This window comes from Aythya marila, assembly GCF_965140915.1.
Source record: "Aythya marila genome assembly, chromosome: 5".
Classification (NCBI taxonomy): domain Eukaryota; kingdom Metazoa; phylum Chordata; class Aves; order Anseriformes; family Anatidae; genus Aythya; species Aythya marila.
The window spans coordinates 53,178,147-53,205,336 of NC_139046.1; the positions used below are offsets into that span (position 1 = coordinate 53,178,147).

At 36.8% G+C, this 27,190-nt stretch overlaps 1 protein-coding gene across 1 annotated transcript in view; it reads left to right on the forward strand.

Annotated features, from left to right (window-relative positions):
• Nucleotides 1-26,068, forward strand: part of MYBPC3 (myosin binding protein C3) — a 58,174-nt gene extending 32,106 nt beyond the window's left edge. Inside the window, exons 20-33 of the mRNA XM_082761476.1 lie at nucleotides 449-526; nucleotides 1,791-1,950; nucleotides 3,415-3,519; nucleotides 5,182-5,370; nucleotides 7,376-7,510; nucleotides 8,733-8,900; nucleotides 10,363-10,451; nucleotides 15,429-15,624; nucleotides 19,988-20,127; nucleotides 20,678-20,837; nucleotides 21,404-21,540; nucleotides 23,848-24,034; nucleotides 25,116-25,158; nucleotides 25,633-26,068. Coding sequence (XP_082617602.1) covers nucleotides 449-526; nucleotides 1,791-1,950; nucleotides 3,415-3,519; nucleotides 5,182-5,370; nucleotides 7,376-7,510; nucleotides 8,733-8,900; nucleotides 10,363-10,451; nucleotides 15,429-15,624; nucleotides 19,988-20,127; nucleotides 20,678-20,837; nucleotides 21,404-21,540; nucleotides 23,848-24,034; nucleotides 25,116-25,126 — 1,755 coding nt within the window. The 3' untranslated portion in view covers nucleotides 25,127-25,158; nucleotides 25,633-26,068. The remainder of the gene's footprint in view (nucleotides 1-448; nucleotides 527-1,790; nucleotides 1,951-3,414; nucleotides 3,520-5,181; nucleotides 5,371-7,375; nucleotides 7,511-8,732; nucleotides 8,901-10,362; nucleotides 10,452-15,428; nucleotides 15,625-19,987; nucleotides 20,128-20,677; nucleotides 20,838-21,403; nucleotides 21,541-23,847; nucleotides 24,035-25,115; nucleotides 25,159-25,632) is intronic.
• Nucleotides 26,069-27,190: the final 1,122 nt, after the last annotated feature.

Consider the following 27,190-nt stretch of genomic DNA (forward strand, 5'->3'; position numbering starts at 1 on the left):
CGTTGCTTTCTGTATGTTACAGATCTGACTATGTTTCTGACCATTAAAACATTTATACTGACTTACTATCCCATCATTACAGAAAAAGGTAAACCTTATTTATGTAGCTATACAAAATAATTGTTACCACAGGATGCACACAGACTCGGAAGCAGTTACTGTTCTACTGCAGGAATGCACCTTTGTTTATGAAGCTGTAGATTCAGTTTTGCTGACTTATCCTTCCTTTAATTCACTACAGTCCGATACATCTATTTCCATTTCTGCTTTTTACTTTCATATCTGTTGTTTCCTTCCCAGCACTTTTTGCTCTCACTTTGCTCTTCACTTTTCTCACACCTCCATGTTCAAGCACCCCAGCCCACCTATGGACTCTTCTGACTTGCAGAAACAGCTTTAGTGTTCTGCTCAGAAAATTCAGCTTTCTGTGGTTTCTTTGTTTATCTAGAAAACTGATCTGTTTCGAAGCAATGATGACTCCATGACTCCCTCAGAAAACAGCAGTGATTTAAACACTGATAGTAAGGTAAGTTCCTTATTATTTTTGCGGACACATAAATATGCTTAGTGTTTTCCATTTAAATGGTCCTATTCAGACAAAAATAAAATTCAAGTCAGTAGATTTTAAAACTGGTGAAGCAAATAGCACAGCAAGCCCAACATCCTGCCTCACAACAGCGGTTACCAATGACTTTGAACAGGCAAAACAGATCTGGAGAGTGAATTTCAAGTAAGGTATTGGTCAAGGAAGTCTCTTTCTAATCACCGTTACATGGTGGCTGGATTACAAGCAATCAAAGAAGCTGTTTAAAACTCACTTCGATGTATTTATGAACGTTTATCCCCCACCTTTTTTTTGTTGTTGTTGTTTCCCCCATTAAACTCTAAGCTTCAATAATATCTAGAGGAAGAAAACTAAGACAAAATCTTACAAGACACAAAGAAAGATGAGAATGAGTCAAAAGAGTAAGCAAAGTATGTACAAAACAGTCAAAAGAAGACTTATTTTCCAACAACTTTCCTTTTTTTGTAATAGACAACTTTTTGATTTTGGTAGATACAAAAGATTTTACATTTGCCATGCAACAATACACCTTTCTCAGGGCACCTTTCTCAGGGTTAGGATTCTGCTGTGCTAGTCAGTGGACGGGCACAAATGCTTTGTAATGCTTCTTCCAAGTCTGAAGATATGTGGGCACATAAAGAGTAGAGCACGTTACAAATGCACAGCAAAGTTCCTGTGGTTATGTTTAGACCTCACAGTCAAGAGAAGAGTAGAAAGTTATCCCATATCACATTCTTGAGTGACAGAAATCACATTGATGCCATTAACAAAGGAATACAGTACCTTTTTTAGAAGGAAATTGATCAAATCTGTTATCTGATGCCAGATATTGTTGGACAGAAGTGTTTGCCCTAGTATTTGAATTGAATTTGTAACCCCCTTTGAATTTACAATCTACACAACTGTTATCCATGAAACTTTACATTGATACTAGTAGTTATCCCAATTAGGAATCTGTAGTACCGGGTGTGTGAAACTAGCAATGAATCATAACAACCTGGGGACTTTCAGAACCAATTTTTCTCTAAATTACTTGCTTTATGCATGCCATTTAGTCGGTATTTTCTCTTTTCTCCATCCAAATGTGGAGAAAAAAATATTCATAGCTTTTGAATAATATTGATAATATTCAAAATGAAGCTTTCCACCAGCTTACATACAGGCTCATTAGGCTGTCTCTGGCACAACTCGCATTGACTTTTCCTGTTACTTTCAATGTCCACAGCTTCTGTTTGAGTCTGAAGGCAGAGTTCGCGTGGAGAAGCATGAAGACCACTGTGTCTTCATCATTGAAGGAGCTGAAAAGGAGGATGAGGGAGTATACAGAGTTATAGTTAAGAATCCAGTGGGCGAAGACAAGGCTGATATCACAGTCAAAGTTATTGGTAAGTGAAGGAAGGAAATAACCAGAGCATGAAAGTGTATTGAGTTCACTGAAACTCACTCAACTCTGAAATTGACGCAGGTTCCGAGTTTAAGCTTTAAAAATAGACAGCAAATGATCATAAAGGCAGGAATACTTTCAATTACAAAATTTGGCAGAAGTATTTTTCATAGGTAGTTGCCTGCCTTGTGAAAAGGAAAGCGAACAACTCCCAGTAGAAATCCACATGTTTACTTTTTATATGTTTCTAGTTTCAAATGATCCTAACATTTTATAGATGACATTCCCTTCTAAGGAACACCCTTCAGGCTAGTATGAGATGAGAAAAACTTCCTGTCATTTTTTTGTGTTTTCCATTTTTAAACAAAGATGACTTCCTTCTGTACATAGTAAGCGGCTAATGGCATAAAGAGAGGCAGCGTATCAGATACAAGATAAACAGACTGACACTGTGAGTCACAGAAGAGCTGGGGGAAATATGCTTTTGAGTCAGTAATTTTTATCAATTTTCTCATGTTTAACTTGTTTTCACCCTACCATGTATATGACAAATGCTCAGGTTATAAGCAAATTTTGAATTGATAAACTGGAATTATTTTCATCTGCAGTATTAAAAGTTAGAATTAACTGCTTTTCATCTTTTATATCTCCAAAATAACAAAATATATGAGACACGCAGCTGTTATACTCTAGACAAAGTTTATTCTAGACAGAGTAAGAAACCCTGGAGCAAGTCTATTGTTACAGGATTGAGAACAAACTACTACTAGGTTTGGATTGCTGGTTCTCATTTGAGTGGAGGACTGGTGAAGCTGTTTGCTAAAACACCTAGCAGAGTTCTGTCCAGTGGTTTGAGGTAAAAGAGCCAACAAATGAGCAATTTTATTTCTTTATGAACAAAATAAAGGCAGGAGGCATCCTCTGTCTACAAGAGATTTCACTACATACCAGAGAAGGAAATACCAATGCTGCTTCCCACTAAGAAGTGGGTTCTGTCTGTTTTCTTTTTCCTGGTTCATAGCATAAATCTATGTCAGTCGTGGATGACTAGATGCAATTTATCACAGCTAGCACACAGCTGATTACCCAAAACCTTGCGTTTTGCAAAAACGTGATGATGTCTGGAAAGAACAAGATAGCTGAATAATTAAACAGTATTTAAAAGAAAACCAAACTAACCTGGAAGCATCAAAAAGTAGAATTCACTCTGGATTAAGACCATGCATTCTATGTTGTATCTACTGTTGTAATCTGACAAATTTCTATCATGGCCTTTATAAGTCCATGATAAATACTACTACTACTACTAGGAAATTCCTCAGGATGTCTGATTTTTTTTTTTAAGATTTATGTATATGTATGATATACAGAAAAAAAAATAAAAAAATAAAGAAAATTATTTCATTGATTTGTGGACAATAAGTGTAACAGTAACAACCCCCATTCGTTTTCACGTTTTCTTCAGATGTTCCTGACCCTCCAGAAGCTCCCAAGATCAGCAACATTGGAGAAGATTACTGCACTGTGCAATGGCAACCACCTAAATACGATGGTGGGCAACCAGTGCTTGGTAAGAAGTGCTGAAAAACAAAGTTGCCAGCAGCATCACCTATATTATTGCTGCTCCCTTACAACGATGCCAAAAGGATTTCATAAGTGTATTCACTCTAGGAAGGCTGACCCTCAGACATTAAAGTAGCAAATTTTCAAATAAGTCAATTCTGGCCCTTCAATATTAGGGAGAGGGTGCCCCCTGCCTGTGCTATTTGAATCCAAGAAATATTTCAGCAAGTTAGCAAAGCAGAAGATGCTAAAACTAGGTATTCCCATTCAAGACAGAAATTTTAGGTCAGTATACATGCCTTTGACCTTGCTTAGGAATAACAAAACAGAGCCGTGGTCATGTCAGACATCAACTCCAGACCTCTGCAATCTCAAGCACTCATGCAATACATTTTATTTCTTTTTAGAAAGCTAGTTCATAATTCTCCTTCATATACAACCACACACCATGAGTCACAAAACATATTTCAAACTCTTTAATGACTTTAAAATCTGCACTAAAACTTGAGGCCAAAATAATCACGTGATACAGGGAACAAGCTGAAGCAAGCAAGAGTATCACCCATACTATGGTAAGTTCTCTGCAGAGCACGGTGTTTGTCAGATAGAACTCCCTGTGACCCTCAGAAGGAAAAGGAAGTAAGGCAGGATCTCAGCTAATTTTAGAAAAAAAAAAAATCCTCTAGACACCAAATCTAGGAATTTGTTTAATAAAGATCATTGGAATTTCAGTTTCTTTTTAAAAAATACACTGAAACCTCCATGGAAGTCCCATGGAGGTGCCAGAGTTAGAAATGTTCTACAATTCGTTTAATCCCTTGTACAATACTTGGAAGAGGGGAGTTTGTATTTGCTTTTGAATATTTTGACCGCATTCACTCATGCCTCATTTAATTCAATAGAAGTTACCTATGGAGGTATAAAAAAGGTACTACTGGGCCAGTCTGTTGTTTGAGAGGAAACAAGCAAGAATTCAAAGTATTTGGTGCAAAGATACATAGCAATAGCTGTCATGTTACCACAACCAACCCCCCTGCCCTTGACTGGGCAAAGCCCATGACTTTGGTTTGTATAGTTGTCAGGATATACATTTCATAAAGTTATTTGGTTTGTTTTCACTGTCAAAGGAATGATTTTGTTAACGTTCCACCAGCAACTCTTAGCACTACCTGAGGAAGTAGTCTCATGCAATTAGCATAATTAGCAATTAGCATAAGACTGTGCTAATGATTGAGCTAGGCTAAAATACCTGAATGAAAGCCAAGAAGCAGCACCATCCATTAAAAAAAAGTTGCAGTAGCAAATTCAAAGACCAGAGAAAAAGATGTGTGCATTCTTGTCTGTCTTTATACCGTTACAGATATAGGCATTCTACCACAGCCTTTATTATTTGTATCTAGCAGATATAGAAAAGAAACTCACACCCCACCTTCACTGTTACGCACCTTTTATGGGGCTCAATAAGTATAATTGTTTGGGTAAGAGTGTCAGATAGAAAGTAATACAAGAGGAGAGTTGTGGAAAATACGGAAGCCTCACAGAACTCAGACGCAGTAATTTTGGATCACATTTGGCTCTTTATGTCATAGAGAAAAAGGTGCTTTTCTTGTTTCCTGCATGTGAAATCATAATTTGCAGTTCCTTTACGTCATAAGAGATATCCTTCCAGGCTATATTTTAGAGAGAAAGAAGAAGAAGAGCTACCGATGGATGAGACTGAACTTTGACCTTTTAAAAGAGCTAACCTATGAAGCCAAGCGAATGATTGAAGGAGTCGTTTACGAGATGCGGATTTATGCTGTGAATTCTATTGGCATGTCCCGGCCAAGCCCTGCCTCACAACCCTTCATGCCAATTGGTGAGTTCTACCCCACTCCGTATTGTTTCTAGCACATAACCAAGAACAGGACAATTTTCACCTCTTCAACTGTCCTTATGCCCAAAAAGAACATGTTAGGAAAGGTTATACTATATTTAATCAGCCTTTTCCTTTCTCATCTCGTCATCTTCCTCTTCTCTGTCTCTCATTCCCCTTCCTGCGAAGCACAGAGGTTCCAGTTTCATGAAATTGCTGATGAATTTTTAGTTGTTATAATTAGAAGTGTGAGAGTCAAGCTGGATCTGGAAAGGAGGAGAACTAATTGACAGAAATTTCCCTGTCCCTCTCAGTTTCCCCCATTGCCTTATGGGTGCAAATATCACTGTATCCCACCAAGCACTCCATTAATCCTGGCCTCTCCACAGCTAAAAGGATAGCTGATTAAAAAAATATTTAAGGAATGATTTCCTATAAATAATCCTTCCCATCACAGCAGTACAGTATCTCCTGCAGTCTCTGAGCTGGAGCAGAGAGTCCTCAGGAAGCCTGTCTGCTAAGAGCTTTGGAACAAGGAGCCACAAAATTACAATTAGTTGGAGATTAATATGACTAGAGTTGCTACATCTACAAGTATCAGTGAAGGGGGACAACCTGCTGAAGGAGATAACGTAAAAGCAGATGATGCAGTGAAGGGGTCAGAAGTAGCGGATGAACTGAAAGAAGGGTCTCTTAATTGTGGATTTCAAACACAAAACAGCTGGTCTGCAGCAAAAGAGGGCAAACGAAAACCATCAGGCGGAGCTACGGAAAAAAAAGGTCCAAGGGATTTTTTCTTGATTAAGGATAATGTTCTCACTTACTGCTTAAGAGGTTTGGGGTTTTGTTCGCGTACTGTGTGATTGGGTATGCTCCCAACTGCTTTTGTCTCATATGCAGTTCACTGTTCTTGATTCCATTTGAATATGAAAAATTTTGACATAGCTATAGAAAGGAAAGTGGATGATGTATTTTTTGTAATAACATCAGGAACTAAGATCAATTTCAATCAGTTCCATAATTTATAAAGCTGTATTTAACTTACTTTATATATTACATATTAGAAATATTTCATATGTAAAATCTCTTAATTATATTCAAAAGCTATCCAGTTTAGAATGTAAATATATACACATACAGAGTATATCAAACATATATTTCTTTAACATTATTGCTTTTATGTTACGCATAATATTACATTCCAGTAATTCCAAATGTAATTTTGAACATGTTATCTTTTCTATTTTACAGTAGCATTTATGCGTATTCACAATTTGGGATTTTTCAGTTAAGGCTTTTCTTGTTTGTTTCCTTTTTGATTAGTAGACAGGAGTTGTGCTTAAGAAGACTGAATCTAGCTAATGGTCTTCCTAAACTATGGATTTAAAAAGAGCCATGAGACTCCTGTTCTGAAAAGATATGAAATAGCTATATGTAACTGAAGTGAAAATTTTTCAGCCCCAAAATATTTCTCTCTGATATGTCTCCATTACAAATGAGCCAAATAGAATTAGTGTTTCAGTAAATGGAGTCAAAACTTGTAGACATTTTCTTCACTGTTTGAGGAAAATGCATTACATCAAATTTAGCCACTAACGATTTTGTCTATCTACAAACAGGGTGTAAATACAGCATACAAATTGTATGTATTTTTTATTTTAAAATTTTTCTGCAGACTTCTGCTGTCTCACTCGCCTACAACTTCTTTTTTCATTGGCTTTTACATATTAAGGGAGCATATGTGAATAGGAACTACTGTCTTACCCTCTTATCTTCCACCCACCTCCCTCAAACCCCCTAATATAGGAATCTTCTGGCACACTTCTATTAAAATGAAGTATCAGGTATTACATTTTACAACTGAACTTCAGCTAAATCCATTTTATTAAAACTGACAATGATATATAATTCTATATCTAATATAAATACTAATCACAAATTCTACAGCCTTTGAATTCTCAGTTATACTGCCATTTCTCAGAATTTACTTCTCCATATTTCCTTACAGCTCCTCCAAGTGAACCAACCCACTTTACAGTGGAAGATGTCTCTGACAGCACCGTTGCCTTGAAGTGGAGACCCCCTGAACGGATCGGAGCCGGGGGATTAGATGGCTACATTGTGGAATACTGCAAAGAGGGATGTAAGTAAGCACAAGTACTAGGCAGCAGCAACTGAACATTATTATCATACTACAGTTGCAACAGTTTCACTGAAATATCACAATAAATAACCATATCCAGTATCTCTAAATTTGAACTCCAATCTATGACTAACATCCTTGCCATCCATCACCAGCTTTATTCCGACATGACAGTCAAACCATGACAGTCACGTCAACCATAACCTCATATTCACAATCATAAATGTCAATAGAGGAAAGTATTAAAAAATACCAGTGCTGTTCTATAGTCACTGTTACACTTTTGTAGTATTCAAAAATTGTGTATTCTCTAAAAAACAATATAATACCATGACTGTAAGAATATCAGTCAAAGTTGCAAGTAACTGCTACCTCATCTCATTTAATGCTCGTGGTCTCATAGTAAGAATAGCTGCGCCATATCTACAACATTTGACTTACTGTGATGCTTATTGTTTTTGTATATGATGCAAATGTTATTGTATATAACCTTTATGTTATAAAATCAAATAATCATTTCAGCCATGGGATTTTCTCTGACGCTAAACTTGTCATATGACCTAGACTAGGGTTTTTACAGGGTATAATTTATCCAGAACTCATTTCTAGTCTTTAGTGACATTGTCATGAAATTACTAGAACCCCTAAGTCACTGTCACAGAAGAATAATTTTATCAGTAGTACTTCTGTGCTGTTAGAGTAACTAAGGAGGCCCTAGGAACTCTGTTCTACCACATCAAACAAGAAAGTAAGAATAAATTCCAAAAGTTATGAGCTCTATTACTGTTTTCAGTATATACGGCTCTCACCATTCTGTCTGGATACCCACAGAAGATACATTTCAAGAAAAAAATGAAATTGAGGCTTTGCTTTCTAGCTAAAAATGCTTCCACAATCCCCCCCCAATCTTTTGCTACAGAAAATAAATGTAGAGAAGCGCCAGCGGTCTAAGCTCCATAAAACAGAATGTCAAAGAAAGCACCCAAAGATGATTCCTGTACCCCTAACTATTTTGAGTAAAAAGTGTATGCATTCCTGAAGTGCATGTGTAAATACATCTTCTAGATCAAGAGTTCTTTCCCAGATTAATTTATTCCATTTTAAGCATGGTATTGCACGTTACATTCATTTTACCTTAATACAAATTAACTTTCAATTGTAGACAAGGCAACAGTTTGGAAAAATAAGATCTTATTACAATATGAAAATCCTGTACTTGCAGCTACAGAATGGATTCCAGCTCTTCCTGGCCTAACTGAGCGTACATCTGCACTGATTAAAGACCTGGTGACAGGGGACAAACTTCATTTCCGTATAAAGGCTATAAACTTGGCTGGTGAGAGCGGAGCAGCAATAATCAAGGAGCCCATTACTGTTCAAGAGATCCTGCGTGAGTACCTAGATTGAATAAATCTCACTCATCTATTTCCTCTGGTCAAATACCTAATCGTGTACACAGTGCAGAAAACTGGGACTGACAAGCCCGTGCCTTCTTCTGAGGGTAACATCCAAACAGCTCTTTCAGTCTGACTACAAGACAAATATCTTCTGAGAACATTACCTTACTGTCTGGGTCTTCTATTTCTGAAGTGCAGCTTTTAAAACAAAATCCTACTTCGTCCTTTCAAACTATGTGTGTTTCACCTCATACCAATAATGGCATTGTCTGCATCTAAGTGGCACATTTTTTAATATTTAGGGCTCTGCTGGAAAAGCTGTTATACTACTGCAAAATGACTGCATGGACCGGGGCAAGAGACCTCTTAACACAAAAGCAGTCATCTGCACCTGATTGTCCTAGATTATTTATTAACACTCTGTTTATCACCCAATAGCAGTAGATTATAATTCATTTGGCTGCTCTCCAAAAGATAACATGAGCTGCTAACAGTGTATCCCTCAACCTTTACTCGCACAAAGTGTCTGCCAGAGTCTCACTAACAGTAAAACAACTCAGTGTAAATGAGAGTTGTAATGCATCTCAAAATCAAATGGATATGATGACATATACCCTAACTGTAGGTTAATAAATTCTTTCTATAAATGACTGTGACAAGAACAAGGGACACGGGGAGAACACAGAAAGCTTTCCAGTGAGGTAGAGGAAAGCAGGGAATGGAAGAAAGAACAAGAGCTAAGGTCCTAATGTTAGTGAAAAGTAAGTTGCTGCCCTGTTACTCCACTCCTTCAATTTCAAAAAAGAACTATAATGGATTGACTATAGAGAGGTACAGGAAATTTTTTTTTTGCTCTACTTTCTAAGTTCACAAACATCCCCAAATGACACCTTGCAAAGAGCTGTAGTAACAACAGAGCAATAGATTAATCATTGTCTGTAGTTGCTCTTTCACTCCAAGAGTCCTGTCCTCAGTCCTGTTTTGGAATAGGATACCCAACCTGCCCAATGAAGCTTTGAGCGACCTGATTTAGGGGCAGGTGTCCTGGCCCATGGCAGCAGGGTTGGAACTAGCTGAAATTTAAGGTCCCTTCTAACTGAAACCGTTCTGTGATTCTACTGAACTGAACTCCAAAGAAACGAAGCCCTCACAGACGGCTTATATCCAACAGAAGTCAGCCAAATCTACCATTCTGAATGCAACACAGTTTCAGAAGTCCTGCTGTCAATGCAACCTGTGCATTGCTACTAGAATTGTATCTGGTAGCCAAATGCATTTGAAAGTGCTCAGAGCATAATCTGCTCCACAACTGTATAAACAGTCTTTGCACAATTTTCTTACGCTTACATGTATCCAAGTCCCTCCTCTATAGTGTTTTGCCTTATTTGTCCTGTAAGTAATATTTCAAGTAATCTAAAGCCCAAGATTTAACATATTACTAATGCTTAACTGCAGAGCGCCCTAAAATCTGGCTGCCACGCCATCTCAGACAGACTCTGGTGAAGAAAGTGGGTGAGACAATCAATATTGTGATCCCTTTTCAGGTAAGTACTGGCTTCTAGTTTGTCATAGCTATTTATCATTATCATAAAGTAGTTTCCCTTATGTGAGTTCCTGCTGCTTCACTCATTGAAAAGTATTAAACAAAATATGGCTGGTGATTAAAAAAAAATCTCCCAAACATTAGAAACAAAACAAAAAACTCTGGTTTCAGTCAGTTTTTCTTACTGTCCCAGTTTCTTCCAAAAACCCTCCTTTTGGTGAAGAAGGTAACTGCTCTAACTCTACAGCCTTTTCTTGTTAATTGACCATAGGATACATCTTACACGCAAAAAAATACACACACACTCAAAAAAATAAAAATAAAAAATGCAAGCAACTACACTTCTGAAGCCAGGGTATATTATATTACTGGTCCATTTCTTAGACAAAAGTGTGTAAATTCATTTCTGTAAATCTGATTACAGAAAACTGAGTTTGTATGCAAATAGAATATGACAACTAGCCATATACAGAATCTGTGTGTACAATAAGAATACCTTAGGTTTTCTTAATAATAAGGTATTAATATACATGAGCTCAGGGTGTTAAAAATAAAAAAAAAAGGCATAGCATGGCAAGTATTGTCAAGAGTAGCTACATGTTGTTATGGCAGGCACAAAATTGCTGATATATTCACACAGACTCACCTAGGACAAGCCTACCCAGCTACCCTGTCTGTTTTTTCTACAGCTGTATGAGCAATTTTAATGGCTATTCATAAAACACCACGTGCATTTTTTTGGGTGCTATAGTCTCAATAAAGCACAAGAATTAATGTACAAAAGTAAAAGGTCTTCTGAGTGAGACACGAGAACAGAAATTATAAACTGCAGATAAACTGCAGTTCAGAGAGAGATCCGCTGTAATAGTCAATGTATCATTTAGTCTATTCCTCAGTCATAATTTGAAAAAAATAAAATTTCTTTGCTGTCCACGATGGATCTTTATGATAACTTAATCACTATTATTATCAAAGAGTTTTGAAATTCTGTTGTAAAAAGTGCTAGAGGTATGCCAAAGATTTCTTCAGCAAGGGAGACATACATTCACATTACATTCATTTGTTTGGAAAGTATCAGCAGAGAAAAAAAGATATATATGACCAAAATCTATATAAAATATCACAAGTAATTTGCTTTGTGGTTACTGGGTTACATGAGGAGTTGCTTTTGCACAGAGATATATCTAATCAGTAAACAGTTGCAAACCAGCACATGGAGTAACTGCTTTGAATTGCATGCTTGCACTGCTTTGACATTATCATGTTTATTTTTTCCTTTCATGTTAGTTACCTCCAAAATTGCTAAAACATCCCCTTCACTGAGGTTTAGCCACATGCAAAGTTCAACATTTTACATATATTTTTCAGTTACATAAATATTTTGGAATTTATGAAAAATAATTAAACTGGTATTTTTACTGCCTTAATGGCTGAGCTGAAGTCTGAACTTACACAAAATTGACAAGCTGTTCCCTAAGCAGAGGAAGTGATACAGTTTATGGGTTTATCCATTTGTGTCTGATGTCCCCTATACCTGGAACTTCCTAGCATAATAACCCTCTCGCTTAGGACAGCCTCATTGCAATAGGAACTGACAGTTCTTTGCCCTCCTTCCCTAAATTGGCCCAGCTGACATGTCCTCAATTCCCTGGGCCAGAGAAAGCACACGCTGCAACTAATCCAGGGCTTCACTTACCTTGACTGATCATTCAGCTGTTGCCAAACAAAATACATAAAGACAAAGTCTTCCCTGACTTTTCCTCAGTGGGGACACTGAGCTTTCTGTTCACCACCCTGTCATCAGTTTTCACAAAGCTGTAATACATTAATCTGAAGAGATTTCTAGTCCGCTGCCAGATTTAGCTGAAATAATCCAAGTAATTCAAAAGTTATTTCAGTGGCTGATTGACAGACAAATCATGCAGTGGTATAAACTTCTGTCTCCTAAAAAGGTAAGGCTGACAAAAAATTCTAACACCTATCCATCAACACTAAATTTTTAGCCAGAGAGCAAAACCAGAGGATTTGAATTCAAGAACAACTGAAATAAATTTGTAGCTCTTCTTAAGCAATTCTTAATATCTTAAAAGCTTCTTAAGAGTACTTAAAACTGAGCATCTTTCAAAAAAAAAAAAAAAAAAAAAAAGCAATGCAAAAAGAACATTTGTCTCTATTTTGAAAAAAGTTTTAGTTACTGACCATTTTTACCGAGGAAAAAGGCCCTAAATAGATATTATTGCAACCTTTAAATTGCAAAGAGGATATAGTAGTAAATACAGAAATACCGGAATTGCTCTGAAACCACGAGGCACTGAACACAAGCAGGAAGAATACTATCTAGCCAAGGAGTAGCTTAGTCTTCTATTATTTACAATTTTTGTGCAACCTGTCAAAATTGTCTGGCTTCTGTGGTCACTACTTTGTCATTTAAGACTGAGTTTCTATTACATATTTTGCCAAGGTATCACGAGCTAAACTCTATTTGCAAACCTATTCAAATCTTTAGATAAGAATGTGCAGAGAAAGACATGTACAACATTATTATTTATCAATGTATTTTTCTGTTGAGTGCATTAGAAAGGTGGGAGTTATTACATGCTGCTAGTGGGTAAGAGTCACAGTATTACTCAGCAATATCCTTGTCTATCATGTATGTGTAAATATAAACACCTAAAAGCACATAAATTTGCCATTCCTTTACAGTAAACTCCCTGAGGATACTTTGGTGTGCTATTTACCAACTCTGTCACTCGCTGCTCTCTCTCATGTTACCTATTACACATTACAGAAATCTAATCCTCTGTGATGTGTATTAGGAACGTGCTTTCTATCTGTTTATGCTTCTCACAGCCTATAAATATAAGACTATATGAAAACCAACACTGTGAACACTTGTAATCTTTCATTGCCACTCACAGCACCTCAAAAAGACCTATAATGAAAGCATCTGACCAACCACACTAGAGCAACAGCAGTTGCACAGCTCGATTTACAGGCAATACATTTCTTACAATAAAATAATGAAAAAGGATACTTCGTAATGTTATCATTTCTCATGACCATTTTTACCGAGAAATTTAGTGCCAGATCCTCTGTTCTCCTTATAATATCAATCAAGAACTATTCGATCTTGTAATCGGTCTGAGATATTGCCAAGTATTTATCAAATTAGAAATTTAAACAAACAAAAACCCTCTCTTTCATATAGTTATACCACTGTAAGTAGACTTTCTACTTTGAAAGCATTCTCCTAGTCAATGAGTTAAAAAGATTCCTCATATCATTTTAAAGTATATGCTGAACCTAAAATAAATTACTTGTCAGTGTCACCAATAATCAGATATGGCTAGGAAAACAAACAGACATTTCCTTTTCATTGGTCAAGAATTTCTACTATAGCTACCAGCTGAAGAAGAGAAGCCACCTCACAGGTTTTTTTTAAGAGTGTTCTAAGTGAAGGGTAAAGGTACACCAGAACAGGACAGAACAGCCTTACACCTAATATTTCAGAGCTACAGGCCAGATGGAAATATAATCCCTGACAGAAAACAGCAAGAAAACCAGTTAGTAAATGGGGAAAACGGAAGATCAAAAACCATTCAAGGTTTACTATTAACCCCGATGCAAAATGAATCACGATACAGCATCAGGTGATTCAGACTCCAGAGAAGAGACTGTCCATTAAGGAACAGCATTTTGTAGGTGGTTTAGAATCCCTTCAAGTGCAATTTTGGACAGATCTCTGGTTTTGGCTTGTTTTGTTTTTTTATTTCATATGAAAGAAGGGTGTGTTTTTTTTCCTAATACTACTGAAACATGAAATGATGTCGCAAAGTCTTTCTGAGCAAGTAGCAGACAAGCCTAGAACAAAGGGGCAGCAGCAAAACAAATGGATTTATTTTTAAAGACACAGTCTTTCAAAGTATGTTCCAAGCACCCAGTGAACTGAAGAGACTTCTAAAGGTGCTTTCTCTTCTTGTTTTCTAGAGATCGTGACAAATACATGTCCTAACCTCAGTGCTTTGGGCTTCAGTTACAGGGCAGCCTAACCTGATCCAACTGCTTGCTTGGATGGTCTCACTTTCTCTCCCCAACCATTTGAGCTACTTCTGGTATTTGTAGCCCTGTGCTGCACCATTTCACCATGCCAATCTGGCAAAAAAAAATTAAAAAAATATATATTTTATATATATATATATATATATAAATATTTTCTCCTAGATTGGCCATAAATACAGTTAATAAATACCCTATGCCCCATTTCTGTTTTATTGGGATTCTTGTTGTGGAAACATACTACAGAAGTAGCACTCAAAACTTTAGAAGAACTGACTACTATCTACCAGTTTTCCCAGAAGTGGCTGACTGACAGTGCTGTAAACCACAGATAGCTGTCTGATTACACAACACCATCTTTCATAGGTATGGCAACACTGTCTGTCTATACTGACAGCCAGAAAAAGAATTTTGCTACGCAATTATACGGTAAGTTTCACACCCCAAGACTTCAAAATTATAGCAATGTTTTGAAAGATATTGAAAATGCCAGGGGATAAAGAATCAAATGTTTTATGGAAGAGTGAGGAAAGGAGCAAACAACTAATTAACTCCTCAAATATTAAAGACTTCCATTCCTTAACAATCATCAGGGTGAGACAGATCAACTGTTGGCTTCAGAGATGCCTAGGAAAGAATACAAAAACCAGCACAAGTATTTTTTTTTTTCTGGGTGTGCTCTCAATATGATTTCAATCTCCTCTCTAAATACGTGGCATCCTCAGGTCACTGTGTCACTAAACCCCACAGATGAGAGCAGATATTTGTATGCAAGAAAACAGAAACTAGAAAGTGTTTAGAGACTCTAGTATCTCAGCTTTGCATATTAAGTTAGGCTTCCTAAACTTACAGAACACTAAAAAACAGAAAAGTGAAAAATGACAACCTATTATAGTCTAAAAATATCCTTTTTTCTCTTCAGGGGAAACCTAGACCCAAAATAACGTGGACAAAAGATGGTCAAAGTCTAGACGCCAAAGATGTGGGCATTCGGAACAGCAACACGGACACAATCCTTTTCATCAGAAAGGCAGAGCTTCACCACTCAGGAGCGTATGAAATCACTCTTCAAATAGAAAACATGACGGATAAAGTTGCAATAACAATACAAATCATAGGTAAGCACATGACATCACCAGAATTAAGCATATCATACAAATTAGTTGCCATACTGGTGCAATCCAAAGAGCCGTCTACCTCAGGACCCCTTCTCTAACAGTGGTTGACAGCAGGTGGCTGCAACAAAGCTCAGAGCACGGCCAGCATGTCACTTGGTTTTCCTACATTTTTCCAGCTTGGAATGATCTGTGTCCTAGAGACTTCCTGCCTGAGGGAGGATTATCTCCAAGAGCTCCTCAGGGAAATTTTCTTACATGATTTTAGCCAGTCAGCTTTTGAATCTGTGCCTAGTTTCAGAATCCAAATACGCTTTTGTAAGGAATTTCACAATTTAAGCGCATGTACAACTACCTGGTTTGGTTCAGTTCGAGTCTCTCTTCTGAAAATCGCATCTGACATCCACAGTTTTGTAAGAGAAAGACCACAAAAAATCATTTAATCACCTTTTCCATGCTACTCATTTGTGTTGTGTAAGCAACCCTTTAAAACAAAAATCTGTTGTGTAGATGCATCTGTAGGTAAGTTAGCAGAAAGAATACTTGTAAAACTAGCCAGATACTGTGGAGGGTTATAACAGTAGGACAACTTGACAATAATTAACAAATAGCTAAAGTCATAACATCCATCTATTATTACATTGTAACACTTTGCTTGCTGCAGTTACCATTTTTCATACCCACATAGATATTCATACATAGTATCCAAAATTCTTAACTTCAAATCAGAATAATTGATTTCTACAGAATGAAGATACACATCTAGAAATAGATCAAGATTTTTTTTTATAAGTGTGATTCGAGATAAGATCAGATACATTTCCACATTGTCATAGGCAATGTTGTTCCTTTGACAATGCAGGTTACCATTCCCTCCTCAGAAACAGGGAAGAAAAAGAAAGAGGGCTCCACTTGAAGTTGGTAGCAGTTAAGCAACACAGAAGGCAGCAACTTTTTCTCTGACAGATTAGTGTAAACTAAAGAAAGGAAGAGAACAATAAATGGAACAAGAGCAATGCATTCTATGTTCCTTATTTAATTCCATGCTTGAAGCTAGTTGGCTTCAATACTTAGCAGTTTGGAAGAAGACAAAAAGGATTACAGCTAATTACCGTCTTTGATTCCAAAATGTGTCAGTGAAAAGAAAATTATGTCATGCTTTGACACAGAAAGTAACAGTTCACCTATTAACAGTCAAAGACTAGATTATTACTGTTTTACATATCCTTCTTTATGGAATTAAATTAAAAGCAATCTGTAATTGCATTCCTTTGATCATTTGTCAGTTTCTTGGCCTTGATTAATTTACAGCTTAGCTACAGGAAGAAGAGACAGTTTTCATTCAGATATCCAGAATTATCCCTAGCTGTCGCTCACTTTTTCACAATACCATCCAAGCCTAATAATCATCTCCCCAGTAGACCCTGCAATTGTGAGCAACAACTTAGCATACCAAAAAGGAGAACTAACATCTCCAAATTAAAACAGATTGCCTAAACATAATTGGTATAAATGCGAATGGTCCTAAAAAGAAGGGAAAAAAGAAAATTATTATAGCATTATTCTATTTATTTCCACGTATCTTAACAGATACAGCATTCTGTACTTCTTTGAGAGGTTGCTCTTTTACTAGTTATTAGAAAGAAATGTCATTAGCAGGCAAGCTAACAAGCACTGATACACAACGAAAAAGCCAGATATAGTAGTGTAAGTACTGCTTATGCTATGATATATTGTTCGTAACAATTGTGCATACATATTAAAAAGATGGGTCAGAAAATCAATTAGTCTGGACATCTCTTCAGACAAAGAAGCAGATTTGCGTGCTCATTAACAGTACAAATTGTGAAAGGATTTGGAAACTCTTCAAGGACTCCAAAGCTGATTCGTGTCCTGTCTCTTAGGCAGTATAGTCAAAATCAGCAGTATCAGGTAACACAGATCCAAAAATCCCACCATGAACTTTCCACTTCTACAGAAAAAAAATACATATATATTCCCTGCTACCAGTGGGACCATTTTGGTCACATTACTTGGGATGTAATACATCCAAGTAGAAGGGTTCAACAGCATAGCTGATGGAGTTATGGCTTGGTGTCAACCCACACCTAGATTTTTGACTGTCTTCTGAAAAAAATCAGACCAACTGATGAGGCATACTTGTGGCAAAGTGCATACAACAGTTTTTGTGAGAATCTTATGAACTTTTTATACAGGTTAAAGAGGTTAGCAGACCCTTCAAAATAGTACAGTTTTTTGTTGCCAGGTTCCCTCTCCATTGGTTTTCAAACCAATCCAATGATAGCAACATGTTAGTCTGCTTGTGTCAGATTTCTAACAGTCAGAGTTCCTTCTTTCAAAATGAGTTATATTCCACACAGAAGACCACGTTATTGCAGATTTAATTTCAGTTCAGAAATTACTTTTATGTATGAAACAAGAACTTCAATACCTGCTGTGGTACTCCATAGCTGTCCTTGTTTATAGGTTGCAGGATTATTATAGTGTGTAGGATTGGAAAAGATCACCGGGTTATTGAGTTGAGTTCCCTGCAACTGTTGCCACCAGAGAACTAGCTTAAAGGCATCTGCAGAGAATTTAAACATCACGGACCTCAAACCACTTACAGTGGTCCTTCACCATCAGGAATTCACATGCATGAAAAGTTCACTACGGGGACAGTAAGGAGGAATTTGGAGTTAATGAAGTAGTTCAAGGGTTAGGAAAATTCTGGATTTTAGCAGTGTTACATAAAATTGCATCTCTTTAATAAGTTATATTAAAGGATATCTGACTAGAACTAGATGACAGTTTTTATTAGTATCCCATTTCTTTTCTTTGTGCTGTGTCCTATGAGTAAACTAAAAATTCTGCTGTGCAGAAAAATTAAATGATATTAACAGATTCCCAACGCATTCTAAAACTTGACCAGAAGGTTGTCAAGTTTTATCTTAGGTACAAGCTATCATCCTGGCTTTCATCCCAGCATCAAAATCCTGCCAAGCACATTTCTTCTGAAAGCTTTGTTTTGCTTTCCTTGTTCATTTTAAAATACGCATGACAACGCTCTAGTATTTGGATTTCAAAAAGGTATAGAGAGCCACTGGTAATCACAGCAAAGAGAGTTTTAACGTATTTTCTTCAGAAAATCTTACATTATGTGCTGCTATTAAACAAGTCTAGCAGTCTTACCTGCATGAAACCCCCAGAAGACAGACAGATATTGTCAGTACAGGACTAGATTCAATATTCTAAACACTTCTCTTTGTTGAAACCACTTCACCCTACTTAGCTTGCCAGCAAGTTGTCTGGAACCCTCTCCCTCTGCAGCTTTGGGAAACAGAGGTGACAGCCACAGTGACTGCTGACAGAAATGAGCAGAGGTGAGCATTCTTCTCAATCTGACAGTGTCGGGAGACCTGCCTGCATACCACAGCATTCCCCCAGCTTCACACAGGAATTGCCAGCGAGCAGGCAGGCATAATATCAATGGTGGCAGTGTTTAGTCTGGTAAGACCCCTCAGCTGCACATCTCTGGGGAAGAACAAAAACAAATTAGTAGCAATTTTATAAGGAAAAGAATATCTAGGACAGTCATTCTGCCATTTCTCAACAGGTTCTCTTGTATTGTTCATGCAGTGCCTCATCAGTAGTACACAGCAACAGAGCACTTTCTTTCAAAAAGGGTATCTGTTTATTGCCCCTAAATGCTATGATCAACTCCAAAACATCAGTTGGTGAATCTTAAGGATTTTAAGGCCTTTCATCTAGCTTTCAGTGATGGCTCAGAAAAGGTCATTTAAAAGCTGGGCAAGACACAAGGCTTGCAGTTTTATTTCTCCAAACATAATGTAGACCTGTTCTTTTTTAATGCTATCTGTTTTCCAATCAAAAGTCACAAACGAATTGTCCAGACAGTCCCAAATGACTGCCCTTCCTTTGTTAAGAGGAATATACACCCGGGTCTTTTGTTGTTACTACTCTCAGTGAACCTAGATGACCACTAAATTGCACTTTTAGGTTAAAAAACAAGTAATAAAACTGTAGTAAAGAGAGTGATCACGCCCATCCAAACACCACAAACTTCTTTTTCTATTGTTATAAAGAGTTTGTCTCATTCCTATGTCCACTGTGTTGTCTATACATTTCTCAGCATGCTTCAGACCTCCTAGAATACTAGTAAGAAGGACATTTGAAAACTTCCCACTTTAGCAGATTACAGTTTCAACTTCACATAAATGAAGTGTATTGCTAAGGAACAATTACAGATTGCTCTCCAGTTCTATTTTTCCCCTGCATGAAAGGAAATGACAACACTGTCCGTTCTTGAACCAGAAGCAAAGGTTTGTTTATGTCTCCTCTGCAGACAAGCCTGGCCCTCCTCAGAATATAAAGCTTACAGATGTTTGGGGATTTAATGTTGCCCTGGAGTGGACACCCCCACAAGATGATGGCAATGCACAGATCTTGGGCTACACAGTCCAGAAAGCTGACAAAAAGACAATGGTAAGAAATTGCACCAAGTCCATGAAATTCTTCAGAGTTTAAACAACTGCTTACTCTGGGAACACAGAGATTGAAGGAAAACTGCTAAATTCATGACCCTTCTTTAGAAGGGACAGATAACTCTGTTTAGAAGGTGGAATTATACTTTTTGCCTTTAATTATATTTTTGACAAATGCAGGGAGAAACTGAAGGGGAGGAAGAAACTCAGCTGCTGGCAGTCCTGTATGTCAGTGAAAGTGGAAAATGTCTCTTCTCAGGGAAGGCCCCATCAAGTTGTCATGGCCTGAGGAGACACTTTGCATCAAGTTCCCCAAATGAGTAGAGTTGAAATGTAAAGAGGTTGTTTGTTTTTTTTTCCTCAAAATGCAGGTATTTATACAACTACCACATCAGCCAGAAAACAGATGAGCAGGAAGGAACACAGTGTTCATTTCCCAAACTACTGTTAAATACCTGTCTACCCATCGTTTCCTTGCAGTAAGAAGGATCTCTCCATAGCATGTCTTCACCTCTTATAACATCTTTCTAAACCGTGTGGTCTCGTTACAGGAATGGTATACCGTTTTTGATCACTACCGTCGCACAAACTGTGTAGTGTCAGAACTCATTATGGGAAATGAGTATTTTTTTCGAGTCTTCAGTGAAAATTTGTGTGGATTGAGTGAAACTGCTGCAACCACTAAAAATCCTGCCTATATCCAAAAAACAGGTAATATTTATTATTCAAAACAAAGATTGTAAAAGCTTTTAAAAGCAAAGATTCTCTGATTCTATTACTAAATGGAAAATACAATGTTACTAGATGCACTACCAGAAGTGTTTTCATTACTTAGTAGCTAGCACGTATGAGGTATTTTGGCATCAACAACCCTGACCAGGTAGGGTTTCTGTACTAACATGAACATCTCTTAAAAAATATTTAAACACGCTGTCTTCTTAAACTATATTATTTTAAGAATATAATTCAACTAGGAGATTATACTTGCATTCTAGGGTTAAAAGTGCAAGATCTCTGTGGTGAAGACTTCCCCCTGCAGTCATGGTTTTCACATTTTTAACAAAAGCAGAAATCCAATCATAGCCAGAACCTTTTATTTTAACTAAAGCATTAAATGTACTTAAAGTTAACTACATTTAAAGATTTATTACATCACTAATGTCAGAGCTTTCAGGCTTCCCTAAATCAAACAGGCAAATAAAAAAGGCAACTGGGTGGTACAGAAGTCATCAGAACTGCAAACACAGTTCTTACTATTCTGTTTCTTTGAATTGCAGGCACCACTTACAAGCCGCCTTGTTACAAAGAACATGACTTCTCTGAACCTCCTAAATTCACTCATCCTTTAGTAAACCGGTCTGTGATTGCAGGATACAACACCACGCTCAGCTGTGCTGTGAGAGGAATCCCCAAGGTACAAGATACATCAACTGTCACTGATATTGTTTCACCAGGCTAAGAAGCTGCTTTTGGATTTCATGCCAGTTAGCATAGTTAAAGTAACTATATTAAGAAAATGTAAATGTCCCTGAATTATCACCCCTAGAGATAGCATTTGTGTGGTTGTGTGCAGAACCATAACAGGGGGATGCTCCACAGGAGTATCTTTATATCTTCTTCTTAGGTTATCATCTGTTTTCTCTCAACGAGTTCACCAAACACAGTGAGCTAGAGAGGGCAATACAGGCAGAATGGGAAGAACAAGTAGGGGGGGCAACACACCAAGGGAGACAGAGGAAAAGACAGAGAAGGAGTCACAGCTTATGCAAAGCCTGCCATTTACAGTATGTATATAAAATCTACTCTCTAAGGATGATAAAAAAAATTAAATATATATATGTATGTATGCATCTTGCCACAACGTATATTTTTTTCTCTCTAGTCTTCCAAGAAAACAGCAGTTAATGTAACACTGTCCTATTAACCTAAGTAATGCAGAGGATCACCAGTTTTTCTGTTGTATCAATACACCCACATCACGTTTTGAGAGTCTGATGAGTTATTTTGTAAAATTACCCAGGAGGTGTAAAGTGGTTTTTTTTTGGGGGGGGTGGGGGAAGGGAGAGGGGTCTTTTTTGTTTTTTGCTTTTGTTTTGAATCTCAGAGGAATATTTTCTCACTCATATCTGTTGAAACCTCTGCAGACGGCACAGAAAGATGTACTTTTTGTTTGTTAGAGTCAGCAACAAGCAGTAAGCACTGTATGAGCTAGGTGCTAAATTTAGGTTTCTCAAAAACGGGAAATAGACTTTTCGTCTGCAGTGAAGGAATTTACCGTATTATGACATAATCTTGTCATAAATCTAAACAACAAAAAATGCAGTGCACTTTTCCTTCCCCCTTCTGGTTGCTTATTTCCACCTCCTCTCCCTTCCTCATGCCAGCACAAGGATTTCACAGCTATACAGCAAAACATGTAAGATCGCAGCTTGTTCAATTTAACTTAGGAAAAAAAAAGAAAAAGAAAAAAAAGATTAACACAATCATTTGCTCAGTTCAGTGGATGAAGGAGCTCCAGACAAAAATCAAATATAAAAAAGCACAGCCACATAAATAGCTGCAAAATAACAAGAACAGTATAGAAGAAGAAACATGAGCAAGTATGGGCAAAATCCATCTGCCAGTAGCTGCCTTATCTTAGATTAATCATGAAATTACAGCGTTAGGAATGACGTTCCCTCTTGCTTAGCTGACCTGTTTGATTGCCTATATGCACTTCATTACGTGTGCATAGTTTTAAGTAAGATAGTAAGAAAAACTTCGTATTTTACAGCTGTTCAGTACAGTACTCTGAGGCTTTTAAACATAAGCTTGCTAACTCTTCCTGCCATACTAGCCCAAAATACAAATAGTCCTCATTCTTCATACCTCATAATCTTGAAGCAGCTTTTCCAGATACATTTTTGTATTTGCATTGCCCAAATTAACCATAACAAAAAAAAACACTTCTGTACCTAACATAGAACTCATCAGTAGGACATTTTCACAGAGTAGCTTATGTTGGTAGACCTTTCCAATCTTGAGTGCAGATTAAGTCTACCTGTATCTGTATGGCACAGTATGACCTGTATGGCATGACAGTCACCACTTCAGCAGAGAGATTTGTGCCCTGCTAGCAGTGCTGAAATAAAAGACATATGCCCAGATAGATAGAAATGCTATAGAAAAGGATGAAAAACATTTGAGTCAGGGAAAAATAATTAAAAAACAAAACAAAACAAAAAAACTAGTATCTTTAAATAAAATTCTGAACACTAAAATTGCTAACGGTGTGCTAAATGACTTGGAAAACCTTTTCCCAGAGCAAACCAAGGCATCCCAAATTGGACACATTCTAACAATTGTGCTCTGATAGTCTATGCAGTTAAATTCTCCTTATGTAAGATACCTGAAGCATTCAAATATATTTTAATATGCATAATAAAATAATCCCTGAAGGAATGAATTTGTAGCAAGTGAAGGGTTATAAAAATTGCAATAAGATAGGGTACAGAGCTACATGTTCTACATGCTATTAGAGAGTTAAAGAAAATACTGAACACTTGAATCGTTAGTTGCATGAAGATAATTCCTTGAAATTTCCTCTAAAAGTAATTAACATTGCCAGGTAACATACAGTCCTCATAACGCATAGACCTTTTGTGGCTAAATTAAAGTTGCTAGACCATAAGTCTTTCATTTTCTGCTTTCTATTTTAATTTTTTTCTTATGTGTTCTTCAGCCGAAGATATACTGGTACAAAAACAAAGTGGATCTCTCTGGGGACGCCAAATACCGCATGTTCAGTAAACAGGGTGTGTTGACCCTGGAGATCCGGAAACCCACTCCATTTGATGGTGGCTTTTACACCTGTAAAGCTGTTAATGAGTGTGGTGAAGCTGAAATAGAGTGCAAACTGGATGTCAGAGGTAATCACATGAGCATTATGCGTAACACTAATACTGCAGTGAAGTAACAACAATAATGGGCATCTAAAAAAATATATATTCCCCTTTATCTAACACTTTTTTTCTTTATTTCCATCTGCTAACTACACAGAAAAGCAAGGTTGTATTTTTCATGTTAAACTGTTACAACAGAATCAGATTACTTGCTAGGTAATATAGAAATTAAGGTAGATAACGTGTGTCTGACTTGGTATTGCTAAAGAAGGTAATTACCACTGGAACAGAGGTCTACCTAAAGCACAGAATTGTGAGTAACGTAACACAGGTAATCCTTTGAGGTATACATATACTTTGTGCTTTAAAGTTTTTAATTCCTTTCAATGACTCCAGTCACTAGCTGTTAGACACATGTAAGAGATACTACCTGCTACATCGCAAACAATTTTCAGGTGGACATTGATAATTTGTTATCGAAAAGGACAGGAAAAAATGTCACATGTTTACACAACTGTAAAGGATATTGACTAAACATTTTCAGCAAAGCCACTACAAATGTATCTATTTGTCAATATAAACTTATATGGCAACACTTTCAATGTTCATCAAAACCAGGAAAAGTTGTGAAAGTGACCTGTAGAACAGACACTGGCAGAGATCTGTCTTCAGTACAACAAGCCTGAAGATATTTCTACACAGGGTTTGATATTTCACTCAGCGCTAAATCAGGGATTAGCACACAGCACACCCTGATATCCTTGCTCATTTGGGTCCTGGAAGCAAGCAATGCAGCTCTGATGAACTTGGTCTAAGAACTCTGAAAAGCCTACCTAATGTATATGTAGCACCTTCTTGAGTCACGTACACTACTTTCAGTACAACAGCTACCACAAGTACTTCTGTTCAGTGCAATACTGTACATCGTGGACATGGCTCAAAACTTACTTTTATCATCTTCTGAAGCGTGCTTCAACATTAAATCTCCTTAGTATCAGCAGAGATCAAAACAACCATGACAAAAATTCCATATTTCCCCTTCAGCAATTTAAAATTTGCGTCCTTTACTGTCTGGTAACATAATTTTACATATTTCTTCATCTTCCAGTACCTCAGTAAGACTCTGAATCTAAATTCATCTGCAAGCCAAGGTATGACTCAGAATAATTCATCTGGATACAGGAACAATGGATGTCTGGTTAAATATATTTTTAAACAATCTTTAGTTATGCATGTTATAGAATTCATGGAATTTTGATAGTCTGGGGGGGGGGTGCATATTCTGATTTCTGTCTGCTTTTAATAATTATCCTGTGATCACATTCTTGCAAGACTGTTTGATTTGAAGTCAGTATTTCACAGGTCTCAATCTTCAATACACTGTACATTGTGTATAAATCCGTAAGATTAAGAGTACTTTATTTTATTTCTTAACTCATTATAAGCACTCCATATAGAAGGCATGCTATTTATTAATATAGAGCTAAGTAGTATCAACAATTTCTGCGCATTAATCATAGTTAAAATTACACTGCATCTATTTTGAGACTTTTTAAAAATGGAAGTGCTATAAGTTAGTTGATTCATGTATTCAACACTAAATCCTTTCTCCCATTCTGTCTCAGCATCAGAGTGGAATTTGAAGACAAGAAAAATGAAGAAATTAATGAAGGATAATTTCAGTTACACTAAAGAATCCTGATCACCTTAAAAGTGATTTGATACATGTGTATTGGGAGGTAGGGGTGTATTGCAGTGCCCTGCTTACTCAGCGTATTTTCAGACTATTTTTCCCTCCTTTCATATATCTATTTTAGTTTCACTGTCCCTGTTTGCATGTGAAGATAGTCAGGGAAAGAATGATAAAAAATTTCCCCATTACATACATAAGATGTCTGAAAAAACAAGTACTAAAATTACAAGTGAAACAAATTCCTAATGTCTGAGACTAGCATAAATTCCCCACTTTTGCGTTTTTTTTTCTCAGACTTCTGAGATGCTTCATAAGAAACAAGTAGCTCAGAATAATGAAATAGTAATGGATTGTCTCTAATATTGAATCACCTTTCGTCATGTCAATCTCTGCACAACAGAAAGTAATTTTCATTCCTCCTGCTTTTACCAGTAATGCTTGAAGTACCCACTTCTACGCTCTTGAGCAGACTTTTATAGAACCACGTCTGAAACACACCATTTGAAAATCTATGGGTTAGGCTACTGTTGTGCTTTATATAGAGAATAGATTATTTGATGATCTTGAGGTCTCTTCCAACCTATAAATTCTGTGATTATTACCCACTACTGTTTTTCTAGTTTTTGAAAAGACACCTGCACAGACTTCCAGGTATTTGATGTTTCTGCAAACAATAGATATCACAATAATGTACAGAGATAATTTCGTACATCAAATGAAATGATGAAAGATGTAGAGGAAGATTATTTGCACAAATATATATATATAAAAGCATGTAATAAATGCAATGAACTTACTGTCATCAATTATTACTGAAGGCTTTTGAAAGTCTATCTATATATGGTATGTATATCTTCTCACCTACCATTTTGAATAGAATTTGTGGGTTGAGGTTTTTCTGGATCTCCAGTAGTCTCTGGCTGGAAAGTATTTTTTCACGAAATCACAGTACAAGAGAAAGTGGGAAGATTAAATTAATCCAGGAAGCATTATGCTTTTGAAAACACAACACAAAGAACAGAAGTAACACTACTCCCCTACCTCCAACATGCCAATAGAGAAGGAAAAGTGTGTCCGACACAGCATGTTAGTTGCACTACACAAGCAATTATGCCTTCATAATAAAAACACTTATTTAATTAGATGTGTATTTTGGTTATTTTATTACAGTATCAGAACAAAGAAAGATAGTCTACTGAAACCAAAGTTAACTTGCACAAGGTCAACATTTTCCTGCTATACATTGTTATTATTTGACAAATAAATAAAAATGATGGAAAAAAAACAAGTGAGTTTACACTGTTTTGTTCTTTCTTCTTCTAAGCAACACTATTATTTTAAAAATAAGACACATATCACATGTAAAAGTCAGCGATGTGTTCTGTATTACAAATAACTTTATTACCTATTAGCAGAATGCTAAGTGGTCTTAAAGGATCAACCCAACAACTGTGGGATCTGTCTATTGAAAAGCAGAGACTGAATTGCAA